Source organism: Erpetoichthys calabaricus, chromosome 7, assembly GCF_900747795.2.
Source record: "Erpetoichthys calabaricus chromosome 7, fErpCal1.3, whole genome shotgun sequence".
Taxonomy (NCBI): domain Eukaryota; kingdom Metazoa; phylum Chordata; class Cladistia; order Polypteriformes; family Polypteridae; genus Erpetoichthys; species Erpetoichthys calabaricus.
In genome coordinates, this window is record NC_041400.2 from 153067603 (window position 1) to 153085655 (window position 18053).

The 18053-nt window shown below is 39.1% G+C and overlaps 1 protein-coding gene across 6 annotated transcripts in view; it reads right to left on the minus strand.

Annotated features, from left to right (window-relative positions):
- The window catches only part of slc4a4a (solute carrier family 4 member 4a), a 285556-nt gene extending 267715 nt beyond the window's left edge, over positions 1-17841 (minus strand). For 3 of the 6 annotated variants that reach the window (XM_051929546.1, XM_028805563.2, XM_051929545.1), the window contains exon 1: positions 17450-17841. In XM_051929546.1, coding sequence (XP_051785506.1) covers positions 17450-17472 — 23 coding nt within the window. In that variant the 5' untranslated portion in view covers positions 17473-17841. Of the gene's footprint in view, positions 1-16941; positions 17149-17449 lie in introns of those variants that run through there. The other 3 variants (XM_028805567.2, XM_028805565.2, XM_051929547.1) reach the window with 2 other exon arrangements.
- Between the last annotated feature and the right edge of the window lie 212 nt (positions 17842-18053).

An 18053-nucleotide genomic window follows, 5' to 3' on the forward strand; every position in this document is an offset into this window, starting at 1 on the left:
TTTCTAAAAAATGTTTGTTGTTACTTTTGCTTGTATTGTTGTTTGTTACTATGGTGGAGTTTGTGAAGGTATGCTTCATGGTGCATCTGGGTAAATGTTACCTTACAACTGAAAAAAGAAAACAATGTTAGAGCGATGTTACAGCATGCAGCAGATTGATATGTTTAAGCTAGGATCCCCTTGGCTTATGTTTATATTCCTTTTTAGGTGTTGTTTGTTTATTTTTCATTTTTGCTTTGCACCCTCGCCCACCATAACCTCTCGACTATGGGAGAGGAGTGAACATCGTAGATATTATAAAAAATTTCGATCTCCGTTTTTTGGCAGATCACAATATTTTAGGGTCCCGATACCAAAAATATTGATATCTTGATGATGGGTGTGTGTATGTCTGTGTGTCGCAGTTTCTTGAGGACTGTCTAGAGCTAAAACAACTGGACAGAAAAATACCAATGTGCTGATTAGTTTTTCAGCCAAATCATGCAAGAGAAAGAGGCACTCTATTGGAACCTTCAAATACCGTAATTCTGCAATTAATTATGAATTATTATTGTCAATTGATATCATATTGATCTATTTTATGATAGGAAGATCAGCATCAGAGCGGTAAATAATTACTGAAATGTTATAGAATAGTTTGGGTAACTTGGCTCCTAGGGCGCAAAGCTTACTGATGCCCATGTCCGAATTTTTAACCATTGGTGTTATTGTTTGATATTGTTATTTATGTTTGTTCTTCAGATAATTATTTAGTTTTGTCAATTTTGTTCATTATTTGAGGTAAAATCTTGGTTTTCTTCTAACTTCCTCCAACTCAACAGCCATAAGACAGAGGTTCTCCTCATTGGCTCCAAGTCTGCTTTATCAAAATCTAATAATTTTTCGCTTAATATTGATGGTACAGAACTCTGTCCCTCCCCTCAGGTTAAGAGTTTGGGGGTTATCTTTGATAGTACTCTGTATTTTGAATTCCATATCAATAATGCTACACGGTCATCTTTTTTTCATCTCCGTAGCACTGCACACCTGTGTCCCTCCCTCACACTAAATAGCACCGCCATAAGATACAACGGTGACTTCCCATATTGATTATTGTAATTCTATTCCCTTTGGTTTCCCACATAAGCTTCTCCATATACTCCAGCTTGTTCAGAATTCAGCTGCCCGTTTTATAACTCAGACCTCTTCCGTACAACACATTACCCCATCTCTTAAAAAGCTTCATTGGCTTCCTGTAAAATTTCACATTGATTTTAAAATTCTTCTACTTACCTTCAAAGCACTTCATAAGCTTGCTCCATTATACCTCTCTGACCTCATATGTGTTTATCCCCCCATGGATTCCATGGTATTTAGTCGTAATGTTCCTTGTCTCTGGAACTCACTACCACAAAACATTCGGGACACAGATTCCCTACCTATTTTCAAATCTCGTCTTAAGACTTATCTATTTAGATTAGCTTACACTACATGACCTTAGGCTGTATTCTTATTGCTGCATTTTCAGTTCCATTGAGATAGATAGATAGATAGATAGATAGATAGATAGATAGATAGATAGATAGATAGATAGATAGATAGATAGATAGATAGATAGATAGATAGATAGATAGATAGATAGATACTTTATTAATCCCAAGGGGAAATTCACATACTCCAGCAGCAGCATACTGATAAAGAAAATATTAAAGAGTGATAGTTAACAGTGAAATAGAGAAAAAGGTAGAAAAATATATGTATATGTGTATGTGTACATGCATGTTTTGTTGGTTTTATGATTTTATTATCCGTATGGTGTCCTTGGGTGTTTAGAAAGGCGCCTTGAAATAAAATGTATTATTATTATTACAACGTATATTTATATTCTATGTGAGAGAATTTGTTCTGTCAAGTTCCCAGTATTGTGTGGGAGGTTCCAAATAGGCAGGGCCAGCAATCCATCTCCGTCCAGGCACTGCCACCGGACCTGTAAAGGCTGAGTTTACAGACAGTTAAATGCAGTACATTGTATGCACTTGGTGTTGGGGAGTTTGTTTGTGGTTTTTTTTATTGTTATAATTGAATTACTAGATTTTTGACCACCTTTCTCTGTTTTTTTGAACACTTTATTCGGATTGTGTTTCGGGACTCTGTTTTTTTTATTGGCTTGCCTTTTTTAAGCTCGTTCAGCTTTCTTTGTTACAGAGCATTTTTTAAATAAATCTTTTATTTATAAAGATTCTTTGTTTGCTCTTTTCCTCTCCTAGTCAAGGGATTACTGCCATCCCTTTTCAAGCTGGACATTACTGATATAATTGGAACATTTAAAGGGTAAGTATGGTATTTTTCAAATCAAAGTTATTTCTTCAACCATCCAACCCACTATATCCTAACTACAGGGTCACGGGTGTCTGCTGGAGCCAATCCCAGCCAACACAGGGCACAAGGCAGGAAACAAACCCCGGGCAGGGCACCAGCCCACCGCAGGGCACACACACACACCAAGCACACACTAGGGACAATTTAGGATCGCCAATGCACCTGACCTGCATGTCTTTGGACTGTGGGATGAAACCCACGCAGACACGGGGAGAAAATGCAAACTCCACGCAGGGAGGACCTGGGAAGCAAACCCAGGTCTCCTTACTGCGAGGCAGCAGTGATACCACTGCACCACCGTGCCGCCCATTTCTTCATAAACATGCTATATATACACTTGCCACATGAAATAATGTTATAAAGACTCTCTAAAAATGTAAAAAAATATATTGCCTGCTGTGGTGCTTTACATTGTAGTGAATGGGGCACAGAGGGAAAACTTAAAAACATATCAAAAACATCAATTTTTCAAGCCAAGACAGTTATTGAGCATTGATCCACGTCTTGTCATTACACACACATTGTAAAATAGTTTATATGTTATTTTTGAACAAAAACACTTCAATATTATGACATCTAACCATTTTTAGAAGAAGACTGTGCGCGATCATTCAGAACTTAGAATTCCTGTGCAACAACCTTTTGTGCCCTGAGAGTAGTCTCCTCCCAACAGACCAGATCACAGTAAACCTTTCATGGTACATGGCTGGTTTTGTTTTGATTTACTTTCGTAGTTATGTGAGAATTTATACAAGCAAGTAAAAAAAACATATCCTTCCCACAAGAAAAATAGTGCAGGAATATGCAATAAAATGATTATTTTCAGATCTTTTGTTGTCACAAACATGCACCAAAACACAGAAGGTACAGTTCAATATTTGACAACTCTTTTGGTTTGAAAAATGGACATATCTGGTACGTTTTTACGCTTTTCTTCCACACCCCCTCTCTTCATTGTAAAGCACCAGAGCGGGCAAGATATTTTTTTTAGAATAGAACATTATTTCATGTGGCAAATGCATATATATCATGTTTGTGAAAAAATAACCTTGACTTTAAAAATGCCAAACTTATCCTTTAAAAATATATTTTTGAACTTGGATTTAGTAGTGCATTGTGCCTCTGGTGTAGGCTGAAGTCAGCCATTCTTGGTGGCTCTATGGCTGCCTTTGTGTGCACACCCTCTGAGCAGACTAGTGCAAATTCCAGCCTGCTTTCCTGGACCTTTTTGAGGCCTCATACCACTCTGGTCATTTCAAGTGAGTGGATCACCACAGTGATGACATCTATACAGCTGAAACACTGTGTCTCTAACTTTTTATTTTTTCAGCAAGCAAATAATTTCTGCATTGACTACAACTGTTGTGTACATCTTTCTGTGACAATATAACCTGAATTGGGAATGTTATATTGTGTTAGGTCATTTGTAAATATGATACAATATTTTTTGCACATGCTGCATGATTTATTTGTTCTCATAAACTGAAAAGTGTTGAACATTCTGATATGAAAAAGTGAATAAATGTGTTTCTTAAAGATGACACATGCTTCCCTGGTACTCACCTAAACAAATCAATTAACACAGTTCTGCCGGACTCTGTGAGAAACAGGAGAACAATTTTAAATACACAACTAATGCTATCACAACAAGACTAACTGATAAAGCACTATTAATGTTTAATTTGCCTTGCAAGGAAAAAACAGTCAATAAAAGTATGTTATCTTCTTAAAAAAAAAATTCTTTGATATAATTACTTATCTCAGCAATTCCTATGAAAATACTTCCAAGGCCTCATTCTTACATGAAATCTAATTTTACAACTTATTAACTAATTGGGCAATATGAAGAATGCTGAAGGTTTCAGTACAGTAGGATTACAGCAAAAGTAAATCTTTGGTCTTTTCCAGGTTATCAAGCTGCGCCGTGTTCCCTATCCGTGTGTGGCAGCATTGTGGGTGAAACAGAACAGTGGGAAAACAGTTTAAGACTACAGTCATTAATCAAAAATACTGAAATAGCTTATTTATATAAAGATCATTTGTCCCAGTGGGACAAAAACCTTGATTTGCAAGTGCAGAGTTCAACTTCATGATTGTTTTAGGTTCTTTATCTTTCCTTCAGTATCTTATGAACACGGAGTAATTTAAAGTCATATCTGGATGGTCTACAGCATGTATCTGAGCTGGCTTCCTGCCTTGGCAAGCAAGCAGTTCTGAAGTTCAGATTCAGAGAGATCTCCCCTGGAATTATTTACACAACTTTAAACCAGCCAGTTATGCAGTTTATAATAACATAGTGCTGAGTGTGATACAAGCAAATGGTACTGTGAATTATAGAAATGCTGCACATTCATCCATCCATTTTCTAACCCGCTGAATCCGAACACAGGGTCACAGGGGTCTGCTGGAGCCATTATTTCTATAATAACCGGCTTTATCATAAATGAATATAAATGCTGAAAACACACAATAAGGATGTACCTTCTATTGCAAAAGCTAGGCCAAGTGGTATAGTACCACATGCATTCAACACTTTGGGAGTGGCAGATACATCAGAAATCACACTAGTGGTGATGCTTATATGGGTTTATATGGGAGTGCACTGCTGCTATTGATTAATCTGAAGATATTTTATGCCCTGCGGTGGACTGGCGCCCTGCCCAGGATTTGTTCCTGCCTTGTGCCCTGTGCTGGCTGGGATTGGCTCCAGCAGACCCCCGTGACCCTGTGTTAGGACATAGCGGGTTGGATAATGACTGACTATTTTATGCCCATAATATATTGCCTTTACCGCTAACGAAATATATTCTATTGACAGTGGCTGCTCCAGCTCTCCAGCATGTTTGACTACCTTGTGTTTGTAGGTACAAAGCAACACTGAACGAGGGTATAGTTACTTCATTTTTATTGAATTTTATCATCTGTATCGTGCCTGTAACACTTTCAGCTACCCTCAGCCCTGTAATGGACTAAGCTGTGACCTAGATGGATAGACAAATGGATGGAATTTCAAAAAAGAACACTTAGGGCATTGCAGCTTTCTTTTCCTACAGTACAATATTAGCTACATTATCTACATGGCCAGTAAATATATCATTTTACCTTTACTAGTGTTTGCACAAACAGACATGCTGTAAAATTGACTCTTTTCACAGGTTGCTCTTATACTTCAACCCCTAATAAGTAAAATATTTTAATGAACGCAGATCTCTTGCTTTTCTGAAACTCGATCTGCCCATCTGTTTATTTTCTAAGCCCACTTTCTCCATTAATGGGCTAAACCAGCGTTTCTCAACCTTTTTTTGCGACCCGAGTTTTCATAAGAGTTTTAATCGCGCCCCCCCCCCTAACGTTTTTTTGAAACCCTAATAAAATTTATTCCTATATTTTTTGCTGCCGATACACCGCTACAAGTTTAAAATTTCCCTACGAATAGTGAAATCGCGCCACATATGGCAACATCCGTGCCCCCTTTTTTGTTACCTAGGGGGGCGCGCCCTATAGTTTGGGAACCACTGGGCTAAACCAATCTATAAATTGCAATGGGAGCAGAGCAAGAATAAACCCTCAATAATGGTTGGACTCGCTGGGCCAGTTTAGAATACAAAGACATAAGGACATATGGTTCATGAATCTAGGTCAATATTCCTGTGAAGAAGCATTGCTAACCTGTGTGCTGCCATATTATCACCTTAAAATTCACATTATCCGTGAGAGACAATTCACTGTATACTTCAAAATACAGAACTTGTTTCTTTTACAGTTTGGTGTGCAAATTCCCAATATATAGGTGATTAGCTAGCTTCAGTCAAAAGATTTTCTTTACATCTCCTTTCTGTTATTTTATTTTAGCTATTTTATTTCACAATATTAAATAGAATACATCTGTACAATCAATTGCTGGGTATTTAAAATAAGTGTTTAATTGTTTAACTTTAAGGCTAGATCTTTTCCATGGTTTCTTCTTTAGGATGTATAATTTCATATAGCCTACAAGTTTAAATTTTATTAAAAAGTACCAAATGCTTCAAAATATTATTCATATTTTTCTATCAAAACAAAACATTTAACATTCACTTTTCAGACTACCTGATAACACCGTCCTATCCCTGTACCTAACAAAATTCATTGTTATTTTTGTGGTGATTTACTTTGGCTATTTACACATATATGTCATGTTGTTTACCACTACTGCATCAGAGATCTGGTGTTCTGGTTTTAATGCCATGCCCAAGCGATCTCGATGTATACTCCAGTTTTCCTTCCACATTTCAAAAACATGCATGTTTGAAAAAAACAACACTTTATTTGTACATAGCCCAAAATGTCTCAATGGGCCTGTTTAACTGATAGTCCCTGAGTCTTATCTCTCTAAGAATACAAAAAAATAAAACTCCCAAAAAACCTCGCAAGAGGTTTGGGAAGAACAATTCAAAGAGAGACCTCTTTTCAAAATGATGATTCTAAAATGGTCCAGTGGGTCTACGCGAGTGTGTGTATGTGAGTGTGCCCTGAAATGGAATGGTGCCCAGTCCACTGGCCCACATGACCTAAACTGGGAATATTAAGTTACTTATACAAACAAAAATTTGTATAATATGCATGAACTCTATAACAACATGACTTAGCCCAAAATTAAATATCGGGAGTGTTCTCCCCTAGACTTTCTCATATACTCAGATATGGGCTTAGATATCCATCCATCCATCCATTATCCAGCCCGCTATATCCTAACACAGAGCTAGAGCCAATCCCAGGGCACAAGACAGGAACAAACCCCAGGCAGGGCACCTAACTAGGGACAATTTAGGATCGCCAATGCACCTAACATGCATCTCTTTGGACTATGGGAGGAAACCCATGCAGACACATGGAGAACATGCAAACTCCACGCAGGGAGGACATGGGAAGCAAACCCGGGTCTACTTACTGCGAGGCAACAGCGCTACCACTGTGCCAACGTTCCGCCCAGGCTTAGATATTTGAGGAGTAAACCACAAGACAATGACTATATTTTTACACTATGTAAATTAAAGAACCAAAAACAACATCCATCCATCCATCCATCCATCCATTTTCCAACCCGCTGAATCCGAACAGGGTCACGGGGGTCTGCTGGAGCCAATCCCAGCCAACACAGGGCACGAAACAATCCTGGGCAGGGTGCCAACCCACCGCAGGACACACACAAACACACCCACACACCAAGCACACACTAGGGCCAATTTAGAATCGCCAATCCACCTAACCTGCATGTCTTTGGACTGTGGGAGGAAACCGGAGCCCCCGGAGGAAACCCACACAGACACGGGGAGAACATGCAAACTCCACACAGGGAGGACCCGGGAATCGAACCCAGGTCCCCAGATCTCCCAACTGCGAGGCAGCAGCGCTACCCACTGTGCCACCGTGCCGCCCCCAAAAACAACATATCAAATCAAATTAATAATATACTGAAATATTATTAGAAAAGTAAAGTTGAATAAATCGGACTCTGCAGCTGCACGAATAAAAGGTAACGTACCACTACTGGTTAGCGGAAATAGCCCACACATTGATAGAAATCTTCGTTTTGTACTTAATACTTATATGCAAAATTTGGTTGACCTAAGTGAAAGCGTACTTAAATTATCGTGTTAACATACACACACACAAACACACACATACCCACACAAATACACAAACAGACATAATTCCAAAAATGGTATTTTTGGGCTCAGGAAGGTTTAAAACGTTGACATTCATCAAAATCTCGACATCAAATTTTTTGACTATTACCCTAGGTTCTTGTCTATAAGCCGGACTCATGTATAAGCCGGAGACCAAAAATCATACGAATTTTTAAAATAAAATCGTATCATAGATAAGCCGGACTCATGGATAAGCCGAACGTACTATAACCTATAACTAATAGAAGGGAGGGAGGTCAGTGGTCTCACTCGCACCCATTTTATTTCTTTAATGGGGGAGAGAGTGTGAGATATTGGCGTCTCTCTCACTCCCCGCATGGCGCGGTTGGAGCGGCTGGAGCGCGTTCTTTCTGCTCTGGGCGTCACCGAGTCAACACGCGCGCGTAGCGGTCATTTAAATTGTGATTTTATATGTAAGCATATTTAAATATATATCGCGGATTTTTTGCTGGTTCACGGATTTCTGTGGACAATGGGTCTTTTCATTTCTGGTACATGCTTCCTCAGTTGGTTTGCCCAGTTGATTTCATACAAGGGACGCTATTGGCAGATGGCTGAGAAGCTACCCAACTTACTTTTCTCTTTCTCTTGCGCTGACTTTCTCTGATCCTGACGTATGGGGTGTGAGCAGGGGGGCTGTTCGCACACCTAGACGATACGGACGCTCGTCTAAAAATGCTGAAAGATTATCTGCACGTTGCTATCTTTTGTAAAGCTGATTCCTGAAAAGACATGCTGCACAGTGCTTCGCATACTTAAAAGCTCGAAGGGCACGTATTGATTTTTGACTGAAAAACAAACTCTGTCTCTGTCTCTCTCTCTCTCTCTCTCTCTCTCTTCCTGCTCCTGACGGAGGGGGTGTGAGCTGCCGCCTTCAACAGCTTTGTGCCGCGGTGCTTCGCATACCTAAAAGCCAAACAGCACCACTGGCTTGTTTGCTAGAGATTGTTTTCTCTATCTATGTGACATTCTGTGCTCCTGACACACACACCTTTGAAGAGGAAGATATGTTTGCACTCTTTTAATTGTGAGACAGAACTGTCATCTCTGTCTTGTCATGGAGCAGTTTAAACTTTTGAAAAAGAGACAAATGTTTGTTTGCAGTGTTTGAATAACGTTCCTGTCTCTCTACAACCTCCTGTGTTTCTGCGCAAATCTGTGACCCAAGCATGACAATATAAAAATAACCATATAAACATATGGTTTCTACTTCGCGGATTTTCTTATTTCGCGGGTGGCTCTGAAACGCAACCCCCGCGATGGAGGAGGGATTACTGTATAAACCGGACTTATGTATAAGCCGATATTCTATTTTTTCATTTTCACAACTTTTTTCCTTAGATAAGCCGCGGCTTATAGACAAGAACTTAGGGTACAATACTTTCCCTATATTTCGCATACGAGAAACTAAAAACTATTCTTACTATATACTGTGGGCTTCTCCTGTATAATATTTATCATATCCATAGAGCTCACATTTTTATAGTTTTGAAGAATGGACACTTTGTACACATACATATTTTTTAATGTTTTTTTGCTAATTGTGCAAAAATGGTAAACAAATTCTCACAAAATTTTGCAAGGGCCTTGTCGTTGGTCCAACTTAAAATATACAGGCTATAAATCGTATCAGGAAGAGGAGTTATAATGGAGCGGCAACTCAAAAATAAAAATAAGAAATAGGGCAGATGCAGGGATCTACAATTCTCATCAAACAGCATGAGGTATTGGGACATGGGTGTCATCATCAGAGCACACAAAGTTTTGTAGCAGAATTTCCTCTAAGGCCATGGGTATGTACAGCGTTTTCTTCTCAATTAATGGGGATAATAATTTCATTGTCTTGCAAGATTACAGCTTTCGTCTTTTTGTCTCAGTTTTTCATCTATTTATTTATACCTAGGCAATGGTGGGTACTTTGGCTAGTATTCACATAAAATGAAGGCAGCTAAAATATGAATTCATCTATTTGTTTTTTTTTTTTCCATACCTACTTTTTTGCAATATAGGCTCATGAGACAGGTAAAATATCTTTAAAGTATTTGTAGTTCTGCGGTGGGTTGGTGCCCTGCCCGGGATTGGTTCCTGCCTTGCGCCTTGTGTTGGCTGGGATTGGCTCCAGCAGACCTCCGTGTTCGGATTCGGCGGGTTGGAAAATAGATGGATGGATGGATGGGTGGTATTTGTAGTTACCCAAATTTAGAAGAGAACAGGATAAAGGCAATCAATTTAAATAGAAGATTGTGTGCATTCCATGCTCTGGTATTCCTTTCTGTGACAACACAGACTTCTTCTGGAAGCAATCTTCCCAGCGAAAACAGAAAGACCTGTAAATATTACCAGGCTGCTCTGAAACTCCCTCATTCAGAAAAGGATTTCAACTGAAGGTTAACCTAATATTACCTGACTCGTGCTACCTGACACCAATGGTGGCAAAGCCACATCCCCAGAAACACTGGTTCAAATCCCAGCCTGAATACTGTCCACATGAACTTAGCACTTTCTTCTCATGTCCATGTTCTCTTTCTCTAAGTGCTCCCACTCCTCCCTCATGTGGTGTGAAATAGAGAGCCATGTCTTCCTTGAGCCTGATTCAGCTGAGATAAATCCTGGACCCCGGGGACACTGTTTTACAAGAAATTAATGAATGGATACCTGACATCATACATTGTGTCACACCCTCTTCTGATCTATTGTTTTGATTTATTATGAAAAAGGGCAAAATCAAACACTTAATGAAGGCAACCTGTCTTTACAACAAGGTCATAAAGTAGACCCTGCAGCAGTGTGGTTTCAAGTGTAGTTACTTACAACTTAGGCAACAACATCCACTACAAGAAACAGGAATTTCCTGGAAAATCAAGATGAGGCTGGTGGTTTTTAGGAATGAAAAGTGACTACAATCCTAATGATGGTTCATGTGAACGGGTGCAATTAGGATAACAGGTATTGACTTTTTTTGGATACACCTTGTAAAGCATTCGATTATAGTGCAATAATCCTGTGTCAATCTATATTTTAATATTACTTCTCCAAGTCTAAATTTTTATATAACCATTTCAAATGTACAAATACATTAAAACTTTAAAAACACATATGAAACTGCATGCAATTTCATCTGCAGAAGCCCTTATTCTCCTCACCATATATCAGATCAGATATCGCAAAATAACATTTACCGGCTCAGAATAACATTCACTTCACAGCCCACTCTTTAGAAGAAATGTAAAGCTGAGTATATGCATATTTGGCACCTTATTGCAGAAATCACTTAAGATTACATTTTTATAACAAAAAACACCCGAATTTGAGCTGTACCTGATTATTATGTACTGTATGTAAAAGCATGATGAATACAGTGAAAAATGTTTTGAGAAGATTGTGCCAAAAATGAGAGTAACTCTGTCAATTTTCCATATCCAGTTAGCCTATAATAAGATTGCAGTGAACCTGATCTATCATGGAAGGTATTGGGCAGATAGATAGATAGATAGATAGATAGATAGATAGATAGATAGATAGATAGATAGATAGATAGATAGATAGATAGATAGATAGATAGATAGATAGATAGAAACCGAAGTATTATAGCAGCCAACTTACAAAAACTACACAAATTAAACTCCAGATGAAACAACAAAATAAATAAATACATAACTAAAATTCATAATGTAATGAGAAACATTGTTTACAAACTACAGAACTACAAACATTGTCTAGCCAGAGGTTATTTTCTAATATCTAAAGGCAGCTGGTGAGAAAGAAGGAACTAGATTAGCACACATTGGTAGAATTAATCCTGAACAGGATGGTAGTCCATCACAGGAAGACTACATTTGCTTTATAAAATGCTTAGATTAAAAATTATTAAAGTAAATAAAAGTGGAACAGACATTTATTTTCTGGCTGATTCATTTTTTTCCAGTACTTGATTATTACTTGGCAGAGTACAGAGTGATAGCAGCGTTTACCATGAACTGCGTTTGATAAAATAAAACTGAATGACTGATAGAACTACAAAAGAATTGAATTTTATATAACTAACTTGTAATAGAGCACAATAAACCTATATAACACATATTACCCTATGAACTCTTGATAATCTGTATTATGAAACTAAATGGATTACTTTAAAATCAAAAATTCACATAAATGTACAAAAAACAGAACTGGCCACCAAAAAATTCATGGCTCAAGGTTTGATAGTCAAGAAATGTTTTCAGACTCATATCCAATGTTGCCCAGGTTTCAACAGCACAGATAATTGTAACAAAATGCAAACAGAAATGTGAAACGTCATTGTTTACACTGAGAATTCTTGGAAGTAGTGTTGACGCACTGAAAAGAAAGCTAGAGTAAATTCTTACAGATACTGTATAGTATATGCTTTCTTTTGCCACTCCTATACTAGCACGATTGAAAAAATCAGATTACTATTAAAATGACGTAAAAAAGAAAGTAGACTAGTATTAATGCAATATACCATTACAAAGAGGTGACAGAATAATGTGATTAATGTAAATAAAAGTGTACATTAAGTTTATGCTGTTATGTTCTGCTTCAATAATAATAATCATTGCTATTTAATTAGCATATCCATATCATGAATACTGCGGTGGGTTGGCACCCTGCCCGGGATTGGTTCCTGCCTTGTGCCCTGTGTTGGCTGGGATTGGCTCCAGCAGACCCCCATGACCCTGTGTTCGGATTCAGCAGGTTGGGAAATGGATGGATGGATGGATATCATGAATAGTCTACTCGCCCTTTGTAAAAGAATAAGCATAGATCATGTCTATACCAATACAACTCTTATTAATAATTATAAATTTGCCATCATTTCAACTTCATAATACTCATTTAGATTATAATACTGAAAATCTTCTGAATCTGCATGTGATTAACAAAATATCCACTTTTTGTATGGCTTTGGGATTTTTCCAGTAAATGGATTATTCTGATTTTTTAATTCAAATTTTATTATAAATGCTGTATCTGTCCTAGTGTCTATATACAACACAATATAATACAATATATAAACACAGGGAATTCCAGTTTCTGTATTACATCTTGCCTGAAGAAGGAACCTCACAAAAGCTGGCATATTGTAATCTTTCTAGTTAGCCAATAAAAGGTGTCATTTTGCTCAACTTCTCATTATACAATAATATAATTATGTTAATTTTCCATCAGTGAAAAATATAAAGTAGAAATGAAGCAGGTTTAAAGAAAAACACTCACAATGAAGAATTGGTTATTAGTATTGTAGCCACCTCACAATGTGTGTACATGCAGATGGGGGTCTTCGGTGTCAAGAGTTGTTCATGTGAGTTTTTGCTGGGTATTACAATTTCCCCATGCCTTATATATACAGTATATAAATTCTGCTTAAAGTAAATTTCACTTAAGTCTCCTCCTGTTTTCAAGAAACATATATCTTTATATTCTAAATTTTAAATTGTTAGTTTGTTTTTTCCACCCATCTATTTGCTGACCTGCTTAATTCAGTCAATGACTACAAGGCCAAAGCCCATGCCAGCAGCATCAGGCACTCAATGAAATTCACATATCTATTCAGTGTTTTTTTTTTTGAAAGAAATGAATGTTGATGGCAGTGTTAACTTCATAAATCAGTATTCTTTTGATCACATTCATTCATGCATTTTCTGAACCCACTCATTCCATTACTTGATCACAAATGGGCAGACAGTTTTCCAACAACACTGCACACAGAACAGAGAGGAAACCTGAGTAGGATGTCAGTATATTGCAAGCTAAACTCACAGACATACCAATACTCAATCACTGTGAGACCATTTAAAATTGTCACTAATCTATCCAGTGGGACAAAACTAGAGTATCTGAAAAAAAGAAAAACTCATAAAGATAGGGATAACATGCAAACCCCATGCAAATAGTGAATGATCCAGAAATGGAAAACAGATCCTTACAGGTGTACTGCACCACTGTGCCAACCACTTTTAAGATATCTACCCATATATTTCTTAACTGCATTTAGTTCAGTATAGGGTCTATTATATATAGCATGAGACACAAGGCAGATAGTAGCTCTGGACAGAAACTGCACCCCATCACCTGGCACTTCATGCACACAACTACTGTATATTTACTCCTACTGGGCCACTTCAGACTCACTATTTGACTGAACACGTCTCTTAACTGTGTGAGGAAAAACAACACATGGAGAAACAGGGAGAGTGTGTAAACTCCCATGGTGACCGGACCAGGATTTGAACACAGGATTTTGGAAGTTGTGAGGCAGTGCCCTCTAACATTTAGAAACTGAATTTAGAAAATAAAATAATTTCTACTGGTTTTGGTTACTTACAGATGGAAACCTAATAATGTCTGTTGATGTAAGCAAGAATAAGCATCATAATGCACCAGGATTTACTGCATGAAACTAAATTAGAATTGTTACATTAGTAAATTGTATCACTTGCAGGATCTAACTCTGATGGGTAGAAGAAACGTACAGTCTCTTTAAAGTAAGTTTTCATTAAATGTTTGATGTTACAGAGACGGCAAATTAAATAGAAGGAAGCACGACACGTGGATTCTGTAAAATAGAACTGTAATCCTTAGATCATAGGAACCAAGATTTAATGTATGCCAGATGGAAGAGAAAATAAAGAAAATTTTAAAAGGTTCATACAGCTCCTATGACAGGCTCGCAAACTTCTAGACTCAAATCTATCAAATCTCAGACTGCTGAGTTAACCAGAACATCCCGGCAGCCTGGAATACTACTCTGCTTCAGGTCAGTGGCAACAGCACTGGACCCTTCAGTGCGAGAGGTAAGTATCTTAATTCCATTATAGTATTAAAAACTGCGGTCTGCTTTAAAATGTGTAGATTATATACTCATACTGTTAAAAAGCTGATTAACAAGACAACACTCATTAATTTCTAGTCAACATAACATTACACAACATTCTCAAACTGTTAATCCAGTTTAGTCTTGTGGATAAGGCATGGAGCCTACCCAGACAGCACAAGGTGTCCCGGACAGTCAGGCAATTCATCATAGCAGCCACTCATGTTTACACCCACACTGATCAATCTAACCAACAAGTCTATGAGGGTGTGAGAAAAAAAACGGTGTACTCGGATGAAAACCCATACAAACACAAACAGAACATGCAAACTCCACACAGATAACGGGATCTGTTAAGTGGCAACCCTTGTAGTTAAGTTATGTTTCAAAAATCAAATGTAGTCAAGACAGGGGTTCAGTGTGAAGTTGGTTTCAGTCTACCACTATGTTCACACTACAGACTGCTTCTTCAAAGTTTGCTTTAACAGAGATGTATGATTATTCTCAGTGCTATCATACACATTTATAAGGTTATGTAATTTACACATACTGTGTATACATTTTCTAAATAGTCCATTGCAGGACCCACTTATGTACACATCCTCATTCACCCACTTTAGGGCGGCCACATATCTTAGCATACACATCTGTGAGATGTATGTGAAAAAAGCTCATAGACATGGAGAACACAGCAGACTCCACAAAGGTGACACCCGGACCTGAACTGAAACTTTGGAGCTGTAAGGTAGCAACACTACCCACAACACTGTCTCCAGATTTAACATTAAGAGACTGACATGGGGTGGCGCAGTGGTAGCACTGCTGCCATCAGGGCCGGATTTTCCTATAGGCTAACTAGGCTTCAGCCTAGGGCCTCAAGATCAAGAGGGGCCTACATTCAAATTGTTAGCAAAATTTTATTATCTCTCATGTAATTTACAAACTTAAAAATGGAAGGTGAAAGGGCTTCATAAGTGGAATAGCCTAGGGCCTCTTTTCATATAAATCCGGCCCTGGCTGCCGTGCAGTAAGGAGACCAGGGTTCACTTCCTGGGTCCTCCCTGTGTGGAGTTTGCATGTTCTCCTTGAGTCTGTTGGGGTTTGCTCCCGTTTCCTCCCACTGTCCAAAGACATGCAGATTAAGTGGGTAGACAATACTAAACTGTCCTTAGTGTGTGGTTGGGTTGTGTGTTTGTCCTCTTATGGACTCATGCCTTGTCCAGGGTTTGTTCCTGCCTTGCACCCTATGCTAGCTGGGACAAGCTCCAGCAACCCTGTACAGGACTAAGCAGGCTAAACAAAACGACATTGCACAATTACTCCTGCACTGCTAATAATGAATGTGGATGTATTTAACATATTTAAATAATGTCCACTTTATGCTTAATTTTTAAACCATTATTTTAGCAGGTTTTATTGTTATCATTTTTGTAAAGTCAGCTTTATAACACATAGTGGTCCGAGTCAGTCTACAAATAAAGGCTCCATATTAAGCATTAATAAACTGACTCGAAATGGAGATGTCAAGCCAAGGTTCCAACTGATTGTTTCCATTTTCTCTTAAAAAAATATTTTCAAATAAATATCTTCCAAGTCTGTATCTAAACCTAACTTACTCCTTAACATTTTGAAAGGCAGTGGAGTCCATACCACCTGTCCAGGGTGCGAGGCAGGAGCCAAATCTAAGAAGGATGACAGCTCCCTGTAAGATACAGGCTCCCTTGTTGTAGCAATTTACCTAAAATGTACACAGCTTCTGCACGGAGCTGTTTTTTAAACATATAAATAAATTGAGAAGTCAAACAAAATGACACCTATTATTGGCTAACTAAAAAGATTACACTATGCTAGCTTTTGAGACAACCCTTCTTCAGGCAAGATGTGAATACATCATATAAATAAAGACATAAATAAAATTTACGCGACATCATTCTTTCTTGCCGCCTTTCTAGTAACAGTGTCCTCAATCACATCGACAAGTACTGCAATTCAAACACGTTTAAGTAGCACTTGACTGTCAGAAGCCTTTCGTATTAAGGCAGACCCCCGTTTGCTTACCTGTATGATATCAGATTTGTTAGATTTGGGCCAAGCTGTCACATTTTAACGTTTTTTTTTAACTGCTCCTGGCTGGCCGGCCCTAACACAATGAATCCAGTAGGTTGTGCACTAAGGCGTAGAAACCCTAGTCCAGATGTGCTGACACACCACACCTGTCGCTTCTTCCTTCCCCCGAAACGGAGGTCTCTTCTTCACCCTGCTAGGGTCTGTCACGTGTGAGTCCCGCGCATCCCACCCCCCTCCGCCCGTTCCCACGCGCGTCGCCTGGTGTGAATGAAACCCGAGCAGCACGCTCGCAATATGCTCAGCTGCGCCCCTGTCATCTGCTGCTCGGTGTTGGGTTACCTCTCCTCGGCTCCAGGCACTTTACGGGCGGGTGGAGAAAGTAGCGCAGCTCGCTCGCATTCGCGCACCTGATTTGGGCCAACACTCACCGTGCTCACAAACCCGCCCCACAACCCCCCGTGCCACTGCGCCTCGGCGAGCTTTGACGGCTTGTACTCACTTGCCCTTCTGGTACTTGCTCATGTTGCCCCTTTTCCTAGTATGGACGCCGGGGGTGTGGAGGGTGTAAACCTCTAGAGAGTAGAGTTTGTCAGTCAGCCCGTCCGATGCCCCCTGTCCAGCCTCTGACTATCTCTCTCTCTCGGTCTGTCTCTGACTGCGTGTTCACCACTCTCTTCTTTTATTGACTTCTGCTCGGTGCACTCATATCAGCGATAAGACGCGGGCCACTGATCTGCCAGTTAAAAGTTCGCTGTCGCCAATGTCACAGGTGCCAACTGAACCGCACCGCTTTGCCTCTTCAGACTCGCAACTTCTGCGGCGCGGTAAGCGTTTTTGTGTGCTCCGGCATATGCAATGCCTCGACGGGAGCGTCGGTGCAGAACTGCCACTGCTGCTCTTGTTTCCATATTTAAAGCACCATCCCTCCGTCCACGTCATGACCCACCAAGTGGGAAGTAGAGAGAAGGTCAAGGAGTTACTACGAAAACTCCAGGGCTTCATTCAGTCGCGTACAGTACGGCTGCCTGGATAGACGCCTTTATTTTTACCAACCACCAGTCCTCTCGTTCAGCTGGGAATGAATGGCAGCAGAGCAGAAGGGC